The following is a 20,184-nucleotide window of genomic DNA, read 5'->3' on the forward strand; positions in this document are numbered from 1 at the left end:
TGAGTTCGCTCAGAGGCAGACCCTTCGGCATGAAATCCTGCTCTGCCGGAAAGATAATTATTGTTGCACACACTGACACAATTTCTCAATCTCAATTCCCCTGCGAGTTTTCATTTAACTCCCATGTGTGATATCTGCCCTCCATTTGCTGCACTGTGGGTACATCTGATAACCACTCTATTTTCAAATCTGCACACAGTTTTGCATCCTCCCCTCATGACAGGCTACAACCAGCAAGTGTTGTGCTGAGAATAGTAACTATATTCCTCCCAGATATGCTGATATGATCTGGCTGGTTTCATAACACATGCCCTATGAATACAGGGCACTCCAACTCCAGCGGGTCATTCACTGAAGTGTTATCGTGGTGCTGTTCAAGGAAAAGACTACAAAGGCATTAGCATTCAAATTGCCACAGTCGATCCATTGTCCCCTTGCTGCCCCCAACTTTGTTCAGAGCAGAAAGACCTCAAGCGGCAACTACTTTATACACATATTTCCACGATTTTTGCTGGTATACAGTTCTCATAGGCTACTGAACATGACGTCTCATGTCAGAATATGAAATAGGTTACTGTTTAGTGGTTTACGATTATGTTTTGATGAAAAAAAAAAAAAAGGTGAACAGCCAAGACAGCCAACCAAGCTAAACGTCCACACATAATCAATATCCTACTTTGTTTATTCCTTTAGTTTGACAATTCCAAAAGCAATGGACTGATAACTGTCGATAAGAGCTCAAAAGTTGACCTCTGACCACTTTCCATTTAAAAGTCATTGCATTTAGGGGGAGGCTGGGACTGGGAGTGTTCTCGTTACGTCACTCGTGGGGGTTGTGTTCTTCAGTCGCGCTCAGCACCTTTGCTTCCATTCCTTGTCTGGAGATTCGAGTAGAGGGACGCTGGTGGTTCTAGCACCGCTTCTTTTGGAATTCTTCTTCTTCAGTGTGGATTTGTGCTTGTCTGTGTTGGAATTATGTTGTCTGATTCAATACAGACGCGCTATAAAGGTAAGATTACGTGTAAATTTTCTAACTAACATCGTTTGTTTGGTTCAGTTCAACTAGCTCACTAATTAACGCTTAACTGTCACGAATTTTAGATATTGTTTGTTGCACGGACAGCATTACTAGCCAATGTTTGTTAACCCAACTGGAATTACTTACAACTAAATAATTGTTACCCAACTATCTACCTAGATGGCCAACACTTCACTAAAGTGATGTACTATTTGTTTATTTTTTTCGCGTTAATGTTAACTAGTTAGCTTGCGTTAGCGACACCAGCGTTACTATGCAGTCGCATATGTAACGAACCAACAGGACAGAGGAGAGACGTTAGCTGAAGTAACGTTACATACAAAGGACCAGAATATTCTGTCCCTTATTGACAAAACACATTTCAATGTTGTCAATTCATTTTTCTGCAGATAGCAGAAACTTGTATGACAATGCGTGTACTGTACACTCTACTCGTATTGCCATGTAAGAAAAAGTGAACAGGATTTTAGCCAGTGTCAAACAGTAATGGCAATTCAGTTGCATTTCCATAGAATTACATATTGAAAGTGATTTTTTTTCTGCTATGGAAAGATATGCAGGGTTGTTTTGAGAAACGTGTGGCTAACTGAAATGGGCAGTTAATTTTTTCCCAAAGCAGTGTCAGTAGACTAAACGTATAAATGATTGTCAGCCATGGTGCCATCTATAAAACATATCTAATCTTGCCAGTTTCCTTTCTTTTTACAAGGTCATCAGTGAGTCTGGTTGTCTGCCTCCTGGTCTGCAGCTGCTGCCTTTTGAAGTAGGTGTGAATGCTTCATCTCTCTGGAGATACCCACCACCTCCCTGACTAGTCTGCCACCTCACTATCAGGACCAGGCAACCAGCCAGAATGGGCAACCAGCTAACAGAGATCGCCCCCAACACTCCTTTCCTCCCCAACTTCCAGTCTCTGCATGTGGTCGTCATTGGCCTGGACTCTGCAGGAAAGACCTCCCTGCTGTACAGACTAAAGCTCCGGGAGTTTGTGGAGACCATCCCCACAAAGGGCTTCAACACTGAAAGGATTAAAGTAGCAGTTGGAAGCTCGCGGGCAACCACCACCTTCCAGGTGTGGGACGTTGGCGGTCAGGAGAAGCTGCGGCCCCTGTGGAAGTCATACACACGTCGCACTGATGGCCTGGTGTTTGTTGTGGATGCTGCAGAGGCTGAGCGCATGGAGGAGGCCAAGGTGGAGCTCCACCGCATCAGTCGCTCGGCAGAGAACCAGGGAGTACCAATTCTGGTGCTTGCCAACAAGCAGGACTTGGACTCTGCAGTCTCTGCTGTGGAGGTGGAGAAGTCTTTGGCCCTCCACGAGCTTAGCAACTCCACACTGCACCACACCCAGGGATGCAGTGCGCTGAATGGCCAGGGGCTCCAACCCGGCCTGGAGAAACTATATGAAATGATCCTAAAGAGGAAGAAGCTGCTCAGACACAGTAAGAAGAAGAGATGAGCTGTGCGTCTGAGCTTCCGAAAGGCGCTTTGCCCGCAGAATGGACCTCGTTGGTGTTCCTGGGAATTGTATGGGAAATTTGTGCCCCGATGGATCTGCTTCTGGTTTCCCAGTGACTGTCGGTCCAGAGGACTGAGAAATGGACCTGTTATACTATACGTTGGCCACAGCACGGACTACGTTCAGCCCTTTACAGTGGCTCTTTTTGTTCTATAAACATTGCCCTCTCCTTTTTTTTATCAAGATGTGGTGCCGACACGGTCTAGTCCAAATATCCAGTGATGTATGGTAGTTCTAATTTAGTTTACCTTGTAGTAGTTCTAATTTAGTTTACCTTGTAGTTCACTTTGTTTCACAGAGGTGGTTCACCGTTGGAAAAGACGACACTTTTGTAGATCAAGAGGGCCAGTGTTTCATCCCACTGTTCGGATGGCATTGGAACTGAAATGCCTGCTGGCACGAGGCCTGAGGCTGCTAACCATGATGCAAGTTTTCACCACAGTTTTGCTTGTCATGATGGACTTAAATGTGTGAAGTTGTTACAACCAATATGTTTTTACATTCTGTACATATTTTTTTGTAATACTTACAAGTTAATAAATTATTGAAGACACTTATCTGGAAGTCCCCCTTTCCATCTGTTTATATGACCATGCTGACCAAGTGATAGTTTGCCCTTGTTATATCAACATCTTTGCGCAGTTAATGGTATTCTCAACAGAACACCAAGGGTCCCTATAACTTATAGGTCCTTGGTCCAGTTTCCCTTTTTGCGCTTTTGAGGTAGTTTTTCTTAACATCATTGAAAAAGTGTCCTTTGGATTCAGGAGACAACGGCTCATGTTTCTATTTCAATTGCTAATCTTTCCTTTAACATCTGCCTGCTGGATCCCACCCTGGCAGAGATCGTTTAAAGAGCAAACCATCTCTTTGGCTTATCAATCATAGCTTTTGCATCAATCGCAAGAGGAACTGCTTACCTGTGTTCTTCAATGGCATTTAATTAGTGATTTGCACATAGTCTCCTAGAGGATGTTCATTGGCAGTTTTCCAGTTATTTTATAAATCTATTTTAGCTCCATTAAGTTATTAATTGATCAGAAAATGTATTAGACAAATGGTGTAATTAGCTCACAAAGATAATTGGTAATAGTTGTTAGACTGTTTTCTTGAAGGACATCTCACCTTCCATTGAGAGAAAGGGCAGTGTTAAATGGTAGCCCAAACACCACAGGCAATTCTAAACCTGAGATTGTTAAGTTACTCTTCCTGACAGTGCACTACTTTGGCAGTAGTGCCACAATGAAAATAACCTAGTTCTTGCCAAGTGCTAATATGTAACTGGTTACTCAGATATATTGTATTTCATCAGTAGAGATAATCTACAGGTTTGAACAAGTGACCCATATTACTTGTATAGTGGAAATCAGTGGATTTAGTAGAAGTTGTTAGATTTTTGTATGTGTTCACATAATACTAAGAAACAGGATCAAGGATCTACAGAGTTTGGCCTGTATAAATATTTGAAAGCCATATGAAAGGAAAGCTGACTTCAAACGTACCACATAATTCAAATCAATAATGGAGGCTAGGTGCGTACACCAGCACACGAAACCCTTCACTTTAGTCTTTTTGGTCATTCTATTTATCAGGTAAGGGGGCCATTACCAAATTAATACAATGTCACTGTCTTTGAATTGTCTCTCACACTTCACACATTTAGGGGGGTATGTATATCTACCTTTTTGAGGTTGTCCATGCTGTTATATTCCAATTGCATCAACTATGTTTTGGAGGCATTTTCACCCTTAAGCTTACCGTATACTTCCCAGTTGAAACTGTTTGCACAAATTTTGTGACGTTTTGGTGTTCAGCAGTTTTTTTTGATGGGCTGTTTGAGCGCACTTTTATTGAGGTTAGTTGAAGTCTACACCCCTTCGTCGATGATTGGTCAAAAGTAAGGATTCTTCAATTAAATGTTTTCATTCATTAAGACTAGTTTTCATGCACATTTGTTCAGGGCGTAAATGAGACACAGATGTTTGCCTAGCAGAGTTCTGCTAAGAGCTAACCAAACCTAGTGTGGACGGCCTGCAGGCTGATCTGGGAAGACAAGTCATGCATGAATGTAAGAAGGACCCACCAATACCCCCACCCCCCCATCACGGCCACAGTCAAACCACCAACTATACACTTCTACTGATACATACCAAATCCAATTACCTTGATTAGAACCTCCCTGTATGTGTCAGCAGCTTGAGCTGGATTAGTCAGCAGTATTGACTCAAACCAGCACATAAAACACAGTAGCCAAGTTAAATGCAATTAAACCTTTATTTGATTAGTGTGTTTCTGAGATTTCATCAAAGTGCTCTGCTCTCCCAAGGCTCAAGACCAAAACCATGTAAAGCAGGTCTACATGAATTGAAGTTAAGGAAACATTTTTCAGTAGAAGTTAGGCATAGTTGGCCCTGATGCCTAAATATGCCCTGCACGCTACATTTCACCCCCCCGGCCAGTGCTGTAATTTAGGGTGTTTCTGATGTGTATCTCCACATTCTATGGGAGGTTCTAGCTTTATGGGTAATTTAAGTTGGCTCACAGATAGTGCTTCCTGAATAGAACATTACCTCTCACTCTCCAATCAGCTTTGAGGTAATAAGGCAGGGAAATGAGTCTGTGCTAAAGGAATTTTTTTACCCTTGAGAAAAAGTACTCAACTTATTTGTGTACTTGAACTGCAGTGTAGGTCTAGTAGTTTACTTTTATGTACTTCACAGGGAATGCTTTGTAAGGGTGGGTACAAGTCAAGCAGAAATAGCATAAGAATTTGACAGGTTCTCCCTCTGCATTGTTGCTCCCATAGTATAGCTTGCAGCTAGTGCGTCATAGCAGTGAAGGGTGTGCAGAGGCAAGCTATCAAGCTTGCGTGAAGCTCTATTATATCAAACAAACCCTGTGATTCACACCCACTCTCTAAAGAATAGCTGAGCAGTGACACAGGCCTGGCTATGCACTGTCCCCCAGGCACTAAAGGAGATACCCAGTCTGACAGCCAATGAGCTGAAAGTACTACTTAATTTGTTTTTTGCGGTATCTGTACTTTACTTTACTATTTATATTTTTGACAACTTTTACTTTTACTTCACTACATTCCTAAAGAAAATCATGTACTTTTTACTCCATACATTTTCCCTGACACCCACAAGTACTCGTTACATGTTGAATGCTGAGCAGGAAAAGAAAATGGTCCAATTCACGCACTTATCAAGAGAACACGTGGTCAACCCCAAGCTTGATGTCAACGTCAGTGATTTTTAAGCCAGTCCAACAGTAGTGAGACCAACTACACCCCATATGGAAAAGAATCATGAAACTCAAATACGAATCTTGTATGGCAGTGGTGTATTTGTATATGTGTTCATGTATATGCCTTATATGACATACACAAGTGAGTACATGATGTGGTGCATTTCCCACAAAGATATGGCAGTATTTGAGATAAAATATGAGTCATCTACAAATATTATAAGGAAGGTGTATGTGCTGAGAATGTAACAAAATAAATGCTTTCCTTATAGGTTTCACTTCTTTTTAAAGTCAACATATATAAATAAAAAAATCACAGTTATTATAACAAAAATATAATACCTTAATAAACATTTTCAGGTATGCATTTCTATGGTTAAGGTTGGGCAGCACCTCGTGCTAGACAGTTGATGTATTTACAGCTATGCCTTTGGTCTCCCACCCAGGGTTTTAACCAAGCCCAGCTTAGCTATGATATTTGTCACACTACTAATGTGCTGTCATGAGAATGATTGTTGGATATCTCCACTTAATAACTAAATAGATGAACTTCTGCTATCAGTCATTCATCAATTTCCTCCTGTCTTCCTCCTTTCCTCCTCCTCCATCTGCTCTCTTCCTCCTCCTCTTCACCATCTTCTCCTCCTCTTCACCCTCTCCTACTCCTGCTCCTCCTCCTTCCACTCATCCTCACAGTGACCTTTGCAGATTTTTTCCAATAAGTGTCACATTGCATGTGTCAGTGACATCAGACAGTGGTATGCAAGTGCTTTGAAATGATTTGTCCCATGTATGAGACCTTAGAAGGCTTAGGTTACATGTCTCTTGTATGGTTTTTATAATATAATACATGCAACATATAAGTCAGATATTACAATAATGTTCTATGAATGTTGTAAGTATATTTGCTGCCAAATGTATTGCTTACAAGTCCCAGGTAGAACATGAAAGAATCTTGTCAAATTCTTCTATCTTTTCCATATGAGATAGTCCCTGCTTTTGCATGAATACAGCTGGTTGACAGATGGGCCATCAGTTGAGTGCTCTCTTAGTGTGTTTATGTTTCTCTCAATGACCTGAGGTTGTGCTTGTGTGCACAAAGGGAGATTTAGCGCCACTTGCAAGTTCAGCTTCACGTGTGATCTCAAACAAAGCCATCTGTTATGTTTTTGATATTCATCTTTGAAGATGTGGTGATGCACGATAAATGTAGCTTCTCTTATTAAACTGTAGTCCATTTTTGATAAAAGTGACAGAAGACAGCATCAGAAATCTGCAATTTTATGAAAGCAAATCTAACTGAAACCATGGTGAAAGAGATATCACTATCTCTCATTTTGCCTGTACAAACCACTCTTTGCATACACAACATCATATCTTCCCTCTGTACCTTTAATGGGTTATTGGGGTTAATAGGCAGATCCAGGGATCCTAATGCTCTATTTGACACTGAGGGCCAGGAGGTAAATTATGTCTTCTGTTCTGGCCCATCCATAGAGGTCAACCCGGCTCCATTACTATCTTAGCCAGGCTGGCGGAACAAGTGCCAATTCCAATGAGTGACTCTATAACGATGTGACCTGAAATGGGTTACTGTGCAATCAGCTCCTGCACTGGTGTCTGGAAGGTGATCTGCCTCCTGCTATTGGGAATAATGAATGATGAATGATGAATGGTGAATGGTGAATAATGAATGGTGAATGGTGAATAATGAATAATGAATGGTGAATAATGAATGGTGAATGGTGAATAATGAATGGTGAATGGTGAATGGTGAATAATGAATGGTGAATGGTGAATAATGAATGGTGAATGGTGAATGGTGAATGGTGAATAATGAATGGTGAATGGTGAATGGTGAATGGTGAATGGTGAATAATGAATGGTGAATGGTGAATAATGAATGGTGAATAATGAATGGTGAATGGTGAATGGTGAATAATGAATGGTGAATGGTGAATGGTGAATGGTGAATGGTGAATAATGAATGGTGAATGGTGAATGGTGAATGGTGAATAATGAATGGTGAATAATGAATGGTGAATAATGAATGGTGAATAATGAATGGTGAATGGTGAATAATGAATGGTGAATGGTGAATGGTGAATAATGAATGGTGAATAATGAATGGTGAATGGTGAATGGTGAATAATGAATGGTGAATAATGAATGGTGAATGGTGAATGGTGAATAATGAATGGTGAATGGTGAATGGTGAATAATGAATGGTGAATGGTGAATGGTGAATAATGAATGGTGAATGGTGAATGGTGCATGGTGCATGGTGAATAATGAATGGTGAATGGTGAATAATGAATGGTGAATGGTGAATAATGAATGGTGAATGGTGAATGGTGAATAATGAATGGTGAATGGTGAATAATGAATGGTGAATGGTGAATAATGAATGGTGAATGGTGAATAATGAATGGTGAATGGTGAATGGTGAATGGTGAATAATGAATGGTGAATAATGAATGGTGAATGGTGAATGGGGATATACATACATGGATTTGCCTTGGTCACATATCTGTGTGTCTTGCAGTCCTGGGTTTAGTATTTGTCATTTAAATACTTACATTCTGTATTTTTTTGACTATTTCCTAATAATGTGGTGCCGAATCAACTATTACTATTTGAAGTATTTGAAAGCATTAAAAAAAATAGCTTCCTATATATAGCCTACTACTTGAAGATATTTTTAAATACTTGTTTCCAAATACGTTATTTCAAATAACCCTAGGACCAAACAGAACTGAGTTCAAATGCATGGGAGTTTTTAAATAATAGCATATTTGTGTTTGAAAATACATGCCAATACTTTCCAAGTGTATTTCCAAATACATTCCAATATTCAACTATTAGTTTTTTTCAAAGAAAAAATGTCTGAATACTTACTTTGATATGTATGTGAATATAATTTAAATAATTTAGTAATTTAAACCCAGGTGTGGTGTCTTGCAAGGAGATGTGAGATGTTGAAAGGCTAACATCACATTATTATTAGAAGTCAGGTTAACTGTTAAATACTGTGTGGCGGTGAGGACAACTGATGAATCATGAGTGGCAACATAGTGTTTGTGTTTATTGCACCCATATGCCTGCAACCAGTTACTCCATGTTCCAACGAGAACAGAGCAAACCCAACTAAGACCTGTCAACAAACATGGTCGCTCGGGAAACGAGCACAGTGCCTTGTGAGACATGGCTCTCTCAGGCGTTAAGGAGGCAATTAAAGAGACTTGTCTCTACCTCACACGGTCGTTACTCAGATGCCGTTTATTTGGCACTGTGCAGCAATCTTCAGGTAGAAGTTTTCCCATAGACACAGATCTAGGATCAGTGTACCCTCTTCTAATCCTGGTGTTAAGCATTAAAGGGAATTGTAAAAACTAGCTCTAGATCAGCATCTATGTGTAACTCCATCTAGATTCTGTGTGATTTATCTGCTACAAACATAGTCATTTAGCACCTGGCCTCAGGGCTTGCTCTGAATCAGCATGAGTCTTGTTGTAACCCACAACAGTAAAGCACAAACCTACTTTGGTTCTCAGATAATTATGTATTTTTCTGTACCAAAGTCTTCCTTTAAAACAAGAGGTCAAAAAAACATGTTTTTAAATGAATGGACAACTCTGCCATTGGTTTGTAAGTGCAAATATAAGACCTATCTTCTGTTATTGTTTCTCTTCCTCTGTGATATCTTGTTTGGCCCATAAAGTTCCTCTCCCAATGTGAAGACAGTCCATGCTGACAGTTAGTTCTGGGTAGATGTCTTTGCTTGCTTATCACTCATATTGCAAAATGTTCCTATCTGCCCCCGGACAATGTTATTTTTCGATGTAGGTAGTAGAGATCTAAAACTGTCAGGAATCAGTAGGTTAGTGTACAGTGTAGGACAAGTGTGTGGTCTATGTTAGTCAATGTGTGTGGGGGAGACGGTGAGAGACTGACTTGATGTTTACCACAGTGACCTTGAGATAAGAATGCATTTGTGCATGAAAACAATATCTTTATGTGTGTTCCTCTCATTGTTATTCTCTCTCTCTCTTTCTCTCTCTGCCAGTGAAACGTCTCTCTCTCTAGCCTCAGCCCAAGCTGTGAGCTCCCAGGATACTTCATCCGCTATTACACTCAGGAATGTTCTCATTAAACGCTTTGGGAACTCTGTCCAGCCCATTCTACAATTTTAACATTGAACATTTTAACATTTAAGTCATTTAGCAGACGCTCTTATCCAGAGCGACTTACAAATTGGTGCATTCACCTTATGACATCCAGTGGAACAGCCACTTTACAATAGTGCATCTAAATATTTTAAGGGGGGTGAGAAGGATTACTTTATCCTATCCTAAGTATTCCTTAAAGAGATGGGGTTTCAGGTGTCTCCGGAAGGTGGTGATTGACTCCGCTGTCCTGGCGTCGTGAGGGAGTTTGTTCCACCATTGGGGAGCCAGAGCAGCGAACAGTTTTGACTGGGCTGAGCGGGAACTGTACTTCCTCAGTGGTAGGGAGGCGAGCAGGCCAGAGGTGGATGAACGCAGTGCCCTTATTTGGGTGTAGGGCCTGATCAGAGCCTGGAGGTACTGAGGTGCCGTTCCCCTCACAGCTCCGTAGGCAAGCACCATGGTCTTGTAGCGGATGCGAGCTTCAACTGGAAGCCAGTGGAGAGAGCGGAGGAGTGGGGTGACGTGAGAGAACTTGGGAAGGTTGAACACTAGACGGGCTGCGGCGTTCTGGATGAGTTGTAGGGGTTTAATGGCACAGGCAGGGAGCCCAGCCAACAGTGAGTTGCAGTAATCCAGACGGGAGATGACAAGTGCCTGGATTAGGACCTGCGCCGCTTCCTGTGTGAGGCAGGGTCGTACTCTGCGGATGTTGTAGAGCATGAACCTACAGGAACGGGCCACCGCCTTGATGTTAGTTGAGAACGACAGGGTGTTGTCCAGGATCACGCCAAGGTTCTTAGCGCTCTGGGAGGAGGACACAATGGAGTTGTCAACCGTGATGGCGAGATCATGGAACGGGCAGTCCTTCCCGGGAGGAAGAGCAGCTCCGTCTTGCCGAAGTTCAGCTTGAGGTGGTGATCCGTCATCCACACTGATATGTCTGCCAGACATGCAGAGATGCGATTCGCCACCTGGTCATCAGAAGGGGGAAAGGAGAAGATTAATTGTGTGTCGTCTGCATAGCAATGATAGGAGAGACCATGTGAGGTTATGACAGAGCCAAGTGACTTGGTGTATAGCGAGAATAGGAGAGGGCCTAGAACAGAGCCCTGGGGGACACCAGTGGTGAGAGCGCGTGGTGAGTAGACAGATTCTCGCCACGCCACCTGGTAGGAGCGACCTGTCAGGTAGGACGCAATCCAAGCGTGGGCCGCGCCGGAGATGCCCAACTCGGAGAGGGTGGAGAGGAGGATCTGATGGTTCACAGTATCGAAGGCAGCCGATAGGTCTAGAAGGATGAGAGCAGAGGAGAGAGAGTTAGCTTTAGCGGTGCGGAGCGCCTCCGTGATACAGAGAAGAGCAGTCTCAGTTGAATGACTAGTCTTGAAACCTGACTGATTTGGATCAAGAAGGTCATTCTGAGAGAGATAGCGGGAGAGCTGACCAAGGACGGCACGTTCAAGAGTTTTGGAGAGAAAAGAAAGAAGGGATACTGGTCTGTAGTTGTTAACATCGGAGGGATCGAGTGTAGGTTTTTTCAGAAGGGGTGCAACTCTCGCTCTCTTGAAGACGGAAGGGACGTAGCCAGCGGTCAGGGATAAGTTGATGAGCGAGGTGAGGTAAGGGAGAAGGTCTCCGGAAATGGTCTGGAGAAGAGGGGAGGGGATAGGGTCGAGCGGGCAGGTTGTTGGGCGGCCGGCCGTCACAAGACGCGAGATTTCATCTGGAGAGAGAGGGGAGAAAGAGGTCAGAGCACAGGGTAGGGCAGTGTGAGCAGAACCAGCGGTGTCGTTTGACTTAGCAAACGAGGATCGGATGTCGTCGACCTTCTTTTCAAATAATTTTGCCACGCCAGTGGATATTTAATTAATTGCCGTCTTTTGGTGGTGGTGTGACACAAGCGAGAAGTACAGTTTTGGAACTATTTGGAGAGTTTAACTAAATGGAATTGTGTTTTTTGTGAAAAGCCCACAGAAAAGGAAGAATAACATGTGGGGCGGTTACATCACTTTTAGTACTGTTATGAAGTACATCTTTATGTGCATCTAATTTGTTATCAGTGATCAAGTCTGTATTGTTTCTCTCTATGACTGACCATTTACCTCATGACAGACAAGTGACATGATGTAAGTTAACAAGAGCCCACAGTGTCTCTGCTTTTTCTCCCCATCGCTCCTCACAGCCCCAGCAGTCTGCTGATCACAGTTTGTTTTCACTATAAAGTACTGGCCCAGGGGAGTAAGGATTATCGTAACAGCCAAGATGGGTGTCGGGATAGGGGAGAGCAAGGGAGGAGAGGGTGGTAATAGGACACAAAACTGGTTTGTTTTACTCTCTGGGGCTTGGACGTCTGCCTGAACAGTCCAGCAAAGCTTTAATTGGAGCAGCAGAGGTTGGAGAATCTGCTCTCCTTGGCCTTTAGCTTTGCTGCTCTCAGGAAACAGACTGTCAGAGCACCACACAGGGTCACAGCACTGCAGGGCAAACCGTTACAGTCTGGATCTCAGCTGGGCCATAGCAGCTGTTATACCCTCCAGTTGATGACATCACCTGAGAAACAACGGCTGTTGTTTTGAAATGATTCAGGGATTTTATATGATGGGTCTGATAGTGTGGTGTAGCCTGTCAAGTATACTGATGATTAGTTGTACCACCCCGGGTCCCGGGCCCTGGGCACTCTACCTCTCGATTTGCGCCATTATGGAGTCTACAGCACACTATCATGCCAGGGGAAAGTTTGAGTAATTTCTGAACTAGAGAGGACATGTGAAAATGAGTGTTGGTTTTCCACATCTTTGCGTGAGCTGTGCCCTTGGACCTGTGAAACATACAGAGAAGAGTAATCATTACATACAGACTTTCATGTCAAAGTAATCACACATTTTAGTCAACATTTGGTTTTACTATGTTCCACTTAAGAGCCTCAGCTGTAAAACTCAGTTTTCAGGTCTCACCACCAGTCTTGCATGTAGAGGTTGACTCCTGCTAGATTACTCAGCAAGGTGCCACTCTATGCCAGACATTCAAGGAATGTATCACCAGTTTGTCTGCATTGTCTGCATATATAATACCATTACCAGTGTCAGTCAGGCTTTAAAATAACAACATGGATATGATAAAAGCTCCATGTGAAGATAATCAAGTCTGTCTGAGACTGATGTTGATTATTAAGGACCCAATAACCTTTTAAGCTTCAAATCCTTCTTCTCTTTCCATTCTACCTCTGTTCTGTTCTATTCAGATATGCATACATTTTACAGGTAATCCATTTGAAGGCACGATGCACACAATGAAACAATCCCAAGTTAAGTGCCCCTCTCAAGGGCACTGCAGTAATATGCACCGCTTGGGATCTTAACATGCAACCATCTGGTAAACCCTCTTCCTGTACATACAAATTCACACAGCCTATTTAAAATTCCCCTTTAAAGGCTCCTTCAAAGTCTTTGGTTTTGTAATATCATTGAAGAGTTTTGACGGCCCTCAAAATACCAGCTACATGCCAATATCTGAAATGATTACCGGATATATGAAGGCGATGGGCTCTTTTCAATCTGTATCCTGAAGCATTACAGATTGTGCGATAGACATTTAAAGGTAATGTCCGATTAACCCAACATATGCAGCGTTTACCGTGAATGTAGTCTCCACCAATGTGGTAACATTGCCTTTAAATTTCAATTACGCTGTAATGCTGAACTTCCACGATATGGATTGAATAGAGCCCTATGAAAGCTACAGAACACTATTCCACTATATGAATGCATAAAACACTTTGTTGGCTTATTTCTCCTGAATTGAAGTTTCCGTCCTCAATTGAGTATTCTCTAACATATACACTGAGTGTACAAAACATTGACTGACCAAGTGAATCCAGGTGAAATCTATGATCCCTTATTGATATCACTTGTTAAATGCACTTTAATCAGTGTAGATGAAGAGGAGGAGACAGTGTAGATAAAGAGGATTTTTAGGCCTTGAGACAATTGAGACATGTATTGTGTGTGTCTCTTTCAGAGGATGAATGGGCAAGACAAAATATTTAAGTGCCTTTGAACGGGGTATGGTAGTAGCTGCCCGGCGCTAAATAAAATAGTGAAACATTAAAATAAGTTATCCTGTTTAGATAAAACTACACTAAATACAGTATATTCACGTCACCAAATAATGGATTAAAACGCAGTTTTGCAATGGTCTACAGTAGCCTCAACAGCGCTCTGTAGGGTAGCACTATGGTGTAGCCGGAGGACAGCTCATTTCTGTCCTCCTCTGGGTACATTTACTTCAATACAAAACCTAGGAAGCTCAGAGTTCTCACTACCTTCCATAGACTGACACAGTAATTATGGCAACTTCCGGAGGACGTCTTCCAACCTATCAGAGCTCTTGCAGCATGAACTGACATGTTGTCCACCTAATCAAATGATCCGATAATTAATCTAGTACTGAAAGCATAAGCTACAGCTAGCACTGCAGTGCATATATTGTGGTGAGCAGTTGACTCGAAGAGAGAAAGATAATAGTTGAACAGTTTTGAACAAATTAATTGTTTAAGAAATGCAAGAGATAGAGAGAGAGCTAGCTATATTTTGTTGTATTTCTTTCACTTTCACTTACTTAGCTAGCAAATGCAGCTAGCTAGTTTAGCCTACTCAAACACCCGGCTCAAAACAGAGGGGGATGCTATGTTACCTAGCTGACTATGGCTATCCAACACTGGAGCTCTTCCAAGTTAAGGTAAGCTTTTGATTGTATTAATTTATTGCCACGGAGTCCACCAGTGTAACTGCTAAACTGCTTGCTCGACACTGTACTGCAGGATTGTAGTGGATTTACTAACGCGGTAGTTTTAGTAATTATGTTGACTATGAAGTTAGCTAATATGGTGACAATGATGTAGGCTGTGTTTAGCGGTTAGTGGTTATGATATGAAGGTTTCGCTTGGAAAGGTTTGGCTTTCTTCTCCTGGTCACAGAAAGCTGTTGTGTTGTGCAATGAAGTCCACAAGCGAAGGGAAAAGGTGAGAGGAGTAGATGCAAGAAGGAATTATATATAACGAGCAAAGTGATCATGCTGTTTGTATGTGGCTGCTACGAAAGTGAACTGTTTGCGGGTGATCAGGTGTGTATTCATTTCGCCGATTCTGTTGAAAAACAGTTCTTAAACAGAAGAAAACGGAACTAAACAGGGATAAAAAAACATTAATTTGAAACTAGTGATGCCACCCTAGATCAGCTACATTTACATTTACATTTAAGTCATTTAGCAGACGCTCTTATCCAGAGCGACTTACAAATTGGTGCATTTACCTTATGACATCATATATGCGTGTGTGTAAGGCTTTTAAGTATTAACTAACTAGATAGGGAATATCTAATTCACAATTGTAGCTCTGCAGATTGCATGGTGCTTTTCCATTATGATTTTGGTACTAGTACATGCAACTCGTGTGAGACCGGTAGCCTGCTATTGGTCCCTAATTTAACTAGCACGGGCTAGCATTGGAGAGCTAAATTGGAAAATATAGTGTCGCTAACTAGTTAGTTCGCAACTGCATAGGTAGTTAGCTAACTAACTATGCACTACCGCAAAACAGTATTGCGTCAACCAATCATTGCCATATTAGTTATCAGCAAGCGCACAATACAAAAGTGTCTGGTGAAGATGTCAGCCAGCGTCTGCGCACAATATTTCGTGATGGCTAGCTAACAAACTACTAGTTCTAAAATGTTTGATAACTCGGTAGTTACCTTGCTAGTCAGTCAATTATTTGGCTATTTTAGTTTCATTATCAGATTATTTCAATCCGTGTCCATCAATTATCGTGCAAGCCCTCCAGCCTGCCTGTCAACCAACGTTAGCTCATATTGTGGTCTATACGGGAGGCCTAAATATACAACAGGCCTTTAAATATGACTAGCTTGCTAAGACAACGGCAACGCTTTCTGGCTAGTTAACTAGTTAGAAACCTAGTTAACGTCAGTTGGCTCGCGACAACGTTGGCCAACTAGACAACCATGCCAGCTAGCTACTGTACTAACTACTTTTGCGATCCTGCTATTTTTTTGTGTTCAAGGTCTTGCTAACTTCTCGTGTGTAGCAGCTAGCTACATTAGAATATCTAGCTCTCCTCTAGATTAGAATATCTAGCTAGCTAACTTCATACTGATAAATGACTGTAGCCAGGCTAACGTTAGCTAACAAATAACGTTATATGCTTGAAAGCTTTTGACAGACCTCTGCTAGCTCGCTAACGTCGTTAGCTAGACAGCTATTTTAACTGCATGGCGTTAGCTAACATTGTCCAATGTAGGCAGACCAGCTAATTGTCATCTAAACGACACATAATATCAAACCTTACAAACTCGATCTTTTCACTCTCCACCGATGTGCTTGAACAACTAACGGAAATGTAGCTATGTCCCGTTGGATTATAAAGTCCTTTGTTTTCCTTATTTGTTTCCTCCCCTTGTTTTAAATGTTTTATAGCAAGCTAGCTAGGTTTCCTAGTCCTTTTATGTGTACGATGCAGGCAAGAGTGTGCAAGGCGGTACTTCATGTTTCACTGTCAACTTGATTACTCAAATCTTCTCTCCACCTGTGCACCTACGTTGTAAACTTTCATTCGTAGGCTAGGTTGTAGCAACCTCATGATGGGTATCGGGAAAATGTGAGTATAATGTAGTAGTCTAAACCTATCAATGTTACATAGAGCTGGGTGAATGGAATCTTGCTCCCTCATTCTAAACAGCACCGACCGCCACTGATATGAAGAATGGTCCACCAACAAAAGGACACCCAGCCAACTTGACCCAATTGTGGGGAAGCATTGGAGTCAACATAGGCCAGCATCCCTGTGGAACGCTTTCGACACCTTGTAGAGTCCATGCCCCGACGAATTGAAGCTGTTCTGAGGGCAAAGGGAGCGCTACTAAATATTAGGAAGATATTCCTAATGTTTTATACACTCAGTGTAAACTTAACCTCCCAACAGGCTTACATGCTTAATTACTAACATCATGAGTAATTGCAGCTGCATTGGTACCCGCTGGTCTCCTCTATTTTGATCTGTTAGGACCTTTTTAGGAATGTGAAATGGAAATAGACATTTAAATTAACACCCGAGACAAGGGGGTGCTGAAAAGCTGTGGAGAAATGTAACAGACGAAGATAGCCAACACACTGAACTGACACAGACAGATGCAGCCAGAGAGGATGGATGCATTAGAGTTTCTCTCTGGATGACAACGCACCCAAATGCTGACCATCCTCCCTTTCGGTAGCCACAGAAACCACTGGCAGGTTACCCAGAGTGACCCTCTGGAAGCATCAGACATTTACTGCTTTTGTGGGGCAGGGCTGTATATCATCAGAGGTGCAGCCCCCACATGAACCTCTAATGTGGGGGCTGGGTTCATTGGTGGGATTTGATCATGTTCAGCATTGTACTCTCGCTCTGCACTGTTTGAATAACCAATATGATAACATTTACATTACATTTACATTTAAGTCATTTAGCAGACGCTCTTATCCAGAGCGACTTACAAATTGGTGCATTCACCTTATGACATCCAGTGGAACAGCCACTTTACAATAGTGCATCTACATATTTTAAGGGGGGTGAGAAGGATTACTTTATCCTATCCTAGGTATTCCTTAAAGAGGTGGGGTTTCAGGTGTCTCCGGAAGGTGGTGATTGACTCCGCTGTCCTGGCGTCGTGAGGGAGTTTGTTCCACCATTGGGGAGCCAGAGCAGCGAACAGTTTTGACTGGGCTGAGCGGGAACTGTACTTCCTCAGTGGTAGGGAGGCGAGCAGGCCAGAGGTGGATGAACGCAGTGCCCTTATTTGGGTGTAGGGCCTGATCAGAGCCTGGAGGTACTGAGGTGCCGTTCCCCTCACAGCTCCGTAGGCAAGCACCATGGTCTTGTAGCGGATGCGAGCTTCAACTGGAAGCCAGTGGAGAGAGCGGAGGAGCGGGGTGACGTGAGAGAACTTGGGAAGGTTGAACACCAGACGGGCTGCGGCGTTCTGGATGAGTTGTAGGGATGATAACACAATAGATTATTGGTAGTAGCTCCTGGTTACGAACAGATTTTGTTCAAAACAAAATAACTTATCAAGGTTAGACCTAGGTCATTAGCTCATAATAATGTTTGTCCTCTCTTGGATTAAACTGTTGCTACTTTTTAGGGTGTAAAATAAAAAAATGCATATTTTGACCAATGGGTAAAATAAGATGTTAATTGTGATGATGATCCTCTAAGAAAACCAATTGTCCAAACCTCGTCTCTATCATAATCCGTTGAAAACGTATTGAAGTTTTTACCCTGGTAGGGTGGTCAAAATTAGTAACATAGCATGGAGTCAGATGCTGTGTGAGAATTAAGGGCTACCACTGAACTTGTCATCTTTCTCCTCAAATCTGGAGGACATAAAACAGCATAAAAATAAGATAAACATCGATTTTGAGACATGACATTTATTAATATTTTAGTATACGCTGTTCATATTAATGCAAAGTTCCTGTGCTTTTTCAAAAACTTCTCACAAAAAACAAGTGTATCAATAGTTAGGTTTCCATCCAATAGGAGACAGATTTTCATGCAAAAATTCTAAAATCTGCATTTAAACAATATGCACATTTTCCCACCAGAGATGTTTCCATCAAATTGACTTGTTACATATAAAAGGCTGTGCATGACGACATAGTGCACATGAAAATACATGATGACATAGTGCACATGAAAATACATGACGACATAGTGCACATAAAAATACATGACGACATAGTGCACATGAAAATACATGACGACATAGTGCACATGAAAATACATGATGACATAGTGCACATGAAAATACATGATGACATAGTGCACATGAAAATACATGATGACATAGTGCACATAAAAATACATGACGACAAAGTGCACATAAAAATACATGACGACAAAGTGCACATAAAAATACATGACGACATAGTGCACATAAAAATACATGACGACATAGTGCACATGAAAATACATGATGACATAGTGCACATAAAAATACATGACGACAAAGTGCACATAAAAATACATGACGACATAGTGCACATAAAAATACATGACGACATAGTGTACATAAAAATACATGATGACATAGTGCACATAAAAATACATGACGACATAGTGCACATAAAAATACATGACGACATAGTGCACATAAAAATACATGATGACATAGTGCACATAAAAATACATGATGACATAGTGCACATAAAAATACATGATGTCATAGTGCACATAAAAATACATGACGACATAGTGCACATAAAATTACATGATGACATAGTGCACATGAAAATACATGATGACATAGTGCACATAAAAATACATGACGACATAGTGCACATAAAAATACATGACGACATAGTGTACATAAAAATACATGATGACATAGTGCACATAAAAATACATTTACATTTACATTTAAGTCATTTAGCAGACGCTCTTATGACGACATAGTGCACATAAAAATACATAACGACATAGTGCCCATAAAAATACATGATGACATAGTGCACATAAAAATACATGATGACATAGTGCACATAAAAATACATGATGACATAGTGCACATAAAAATACATGATGACATAGTGCACATAAAAATACTTTTTGCAGTTAAATTCCCATTTGTTCCATTACATTTTCAACTCTACTGATGGTTTTCTCACAAAAAGAATTGCGATATAGCAAGTGTGCCCACTCTGTTATTGGCATGTGTGCGTGCTCTTGGCTAGAGCACATGTATAGCCCACATGATAAGACTATTATGGGAAAAAGAGCAAGATTATTTTTATTTGTCAAACAGCAGACAAGCATCGATGATCATGTCACCAGAATAAGACCCTCGGTATTTTGTTATGTCAACATTTGGAAAGATTTCCAAAACAAATTCTGTTTCCATCGGGCCTGTCATGAGATTTTTTTTATCCGACACGCACTTTACTCGCATAAAAAGGTTTCTGTGAAATGTCAACGGAGCACGTAGCATACCCCAAGCTTTTTATTTTCAAAGCCTTTTACATTTAATTCAGCTTGAGTGATTCTAATTTTGCTATTTGCAACCTGCGGAAACAACTTGGAAGACAACGTCAACTTAATGTAAAATCCTCAAAAGTTTTGTCAATAAAGCTGCACAGCTCTGTCAACAGAGCTCTGTGTT

At 41.5% G+C, this 20,184-nt stretch overlaps 1 protein-coding gene across 1 annotated transcript; it reads left to right on the plus strand.

Annotated features, from left to right (window-relative positions):
* Nucleotides 1–834: 834 nt before the first annotated feature.
* Nucleotides 835–3,115, plus strand: LOC124015700 (ADP-ribosylation factor-like protein 4D). Its single transcript, XM_046331104.1, has 2 exons — nt 835–1,009; nt 1,749–3,115. Exon 2 carries the CDS (start codon nt 1,893–1,895, stop codon nt 2,496–2,498), a length of 606 nt encoding a protein of 201 aa, XP_046187060.1. The 5' UTR covers nt 835–1,009; nt 1,749–1,892; the 3' UTR covers nt 2,499–3,115.
* Nucleotides 3,116–20,184: the final 17,069 nt, after the last annotated feature.

The sequence above is a fragment of the Oncorhynchus gorbuscha genome, linkage group LG26 (genome assembly GCF_021184085.1).
Source record: "Oncorhynchus gorbuscha isolate QuinsamMale2020 ecotype Even-year linkage group LG26, OgorEven_v1.0, whole genome shotgun sequence".
Taxonomy (NCBI): domain Eukaryota; kingdom Metazoa; phylum Chordata; class Actinopteri; order Salmoniformes; family Salmonidae; genus Oncorhynchus; species Oncorhynchus gorbuscha.

Bases quoted from the DNA above. Each gene is read 5' to 3' on its own strand.
- LOC124015700 (XM_046331104.1), top strand. From the start codon at position 1,893: ATGGGCAACCAGCTAACAGAGATCGCCCCCAACACTCCTTTCCTCCCC.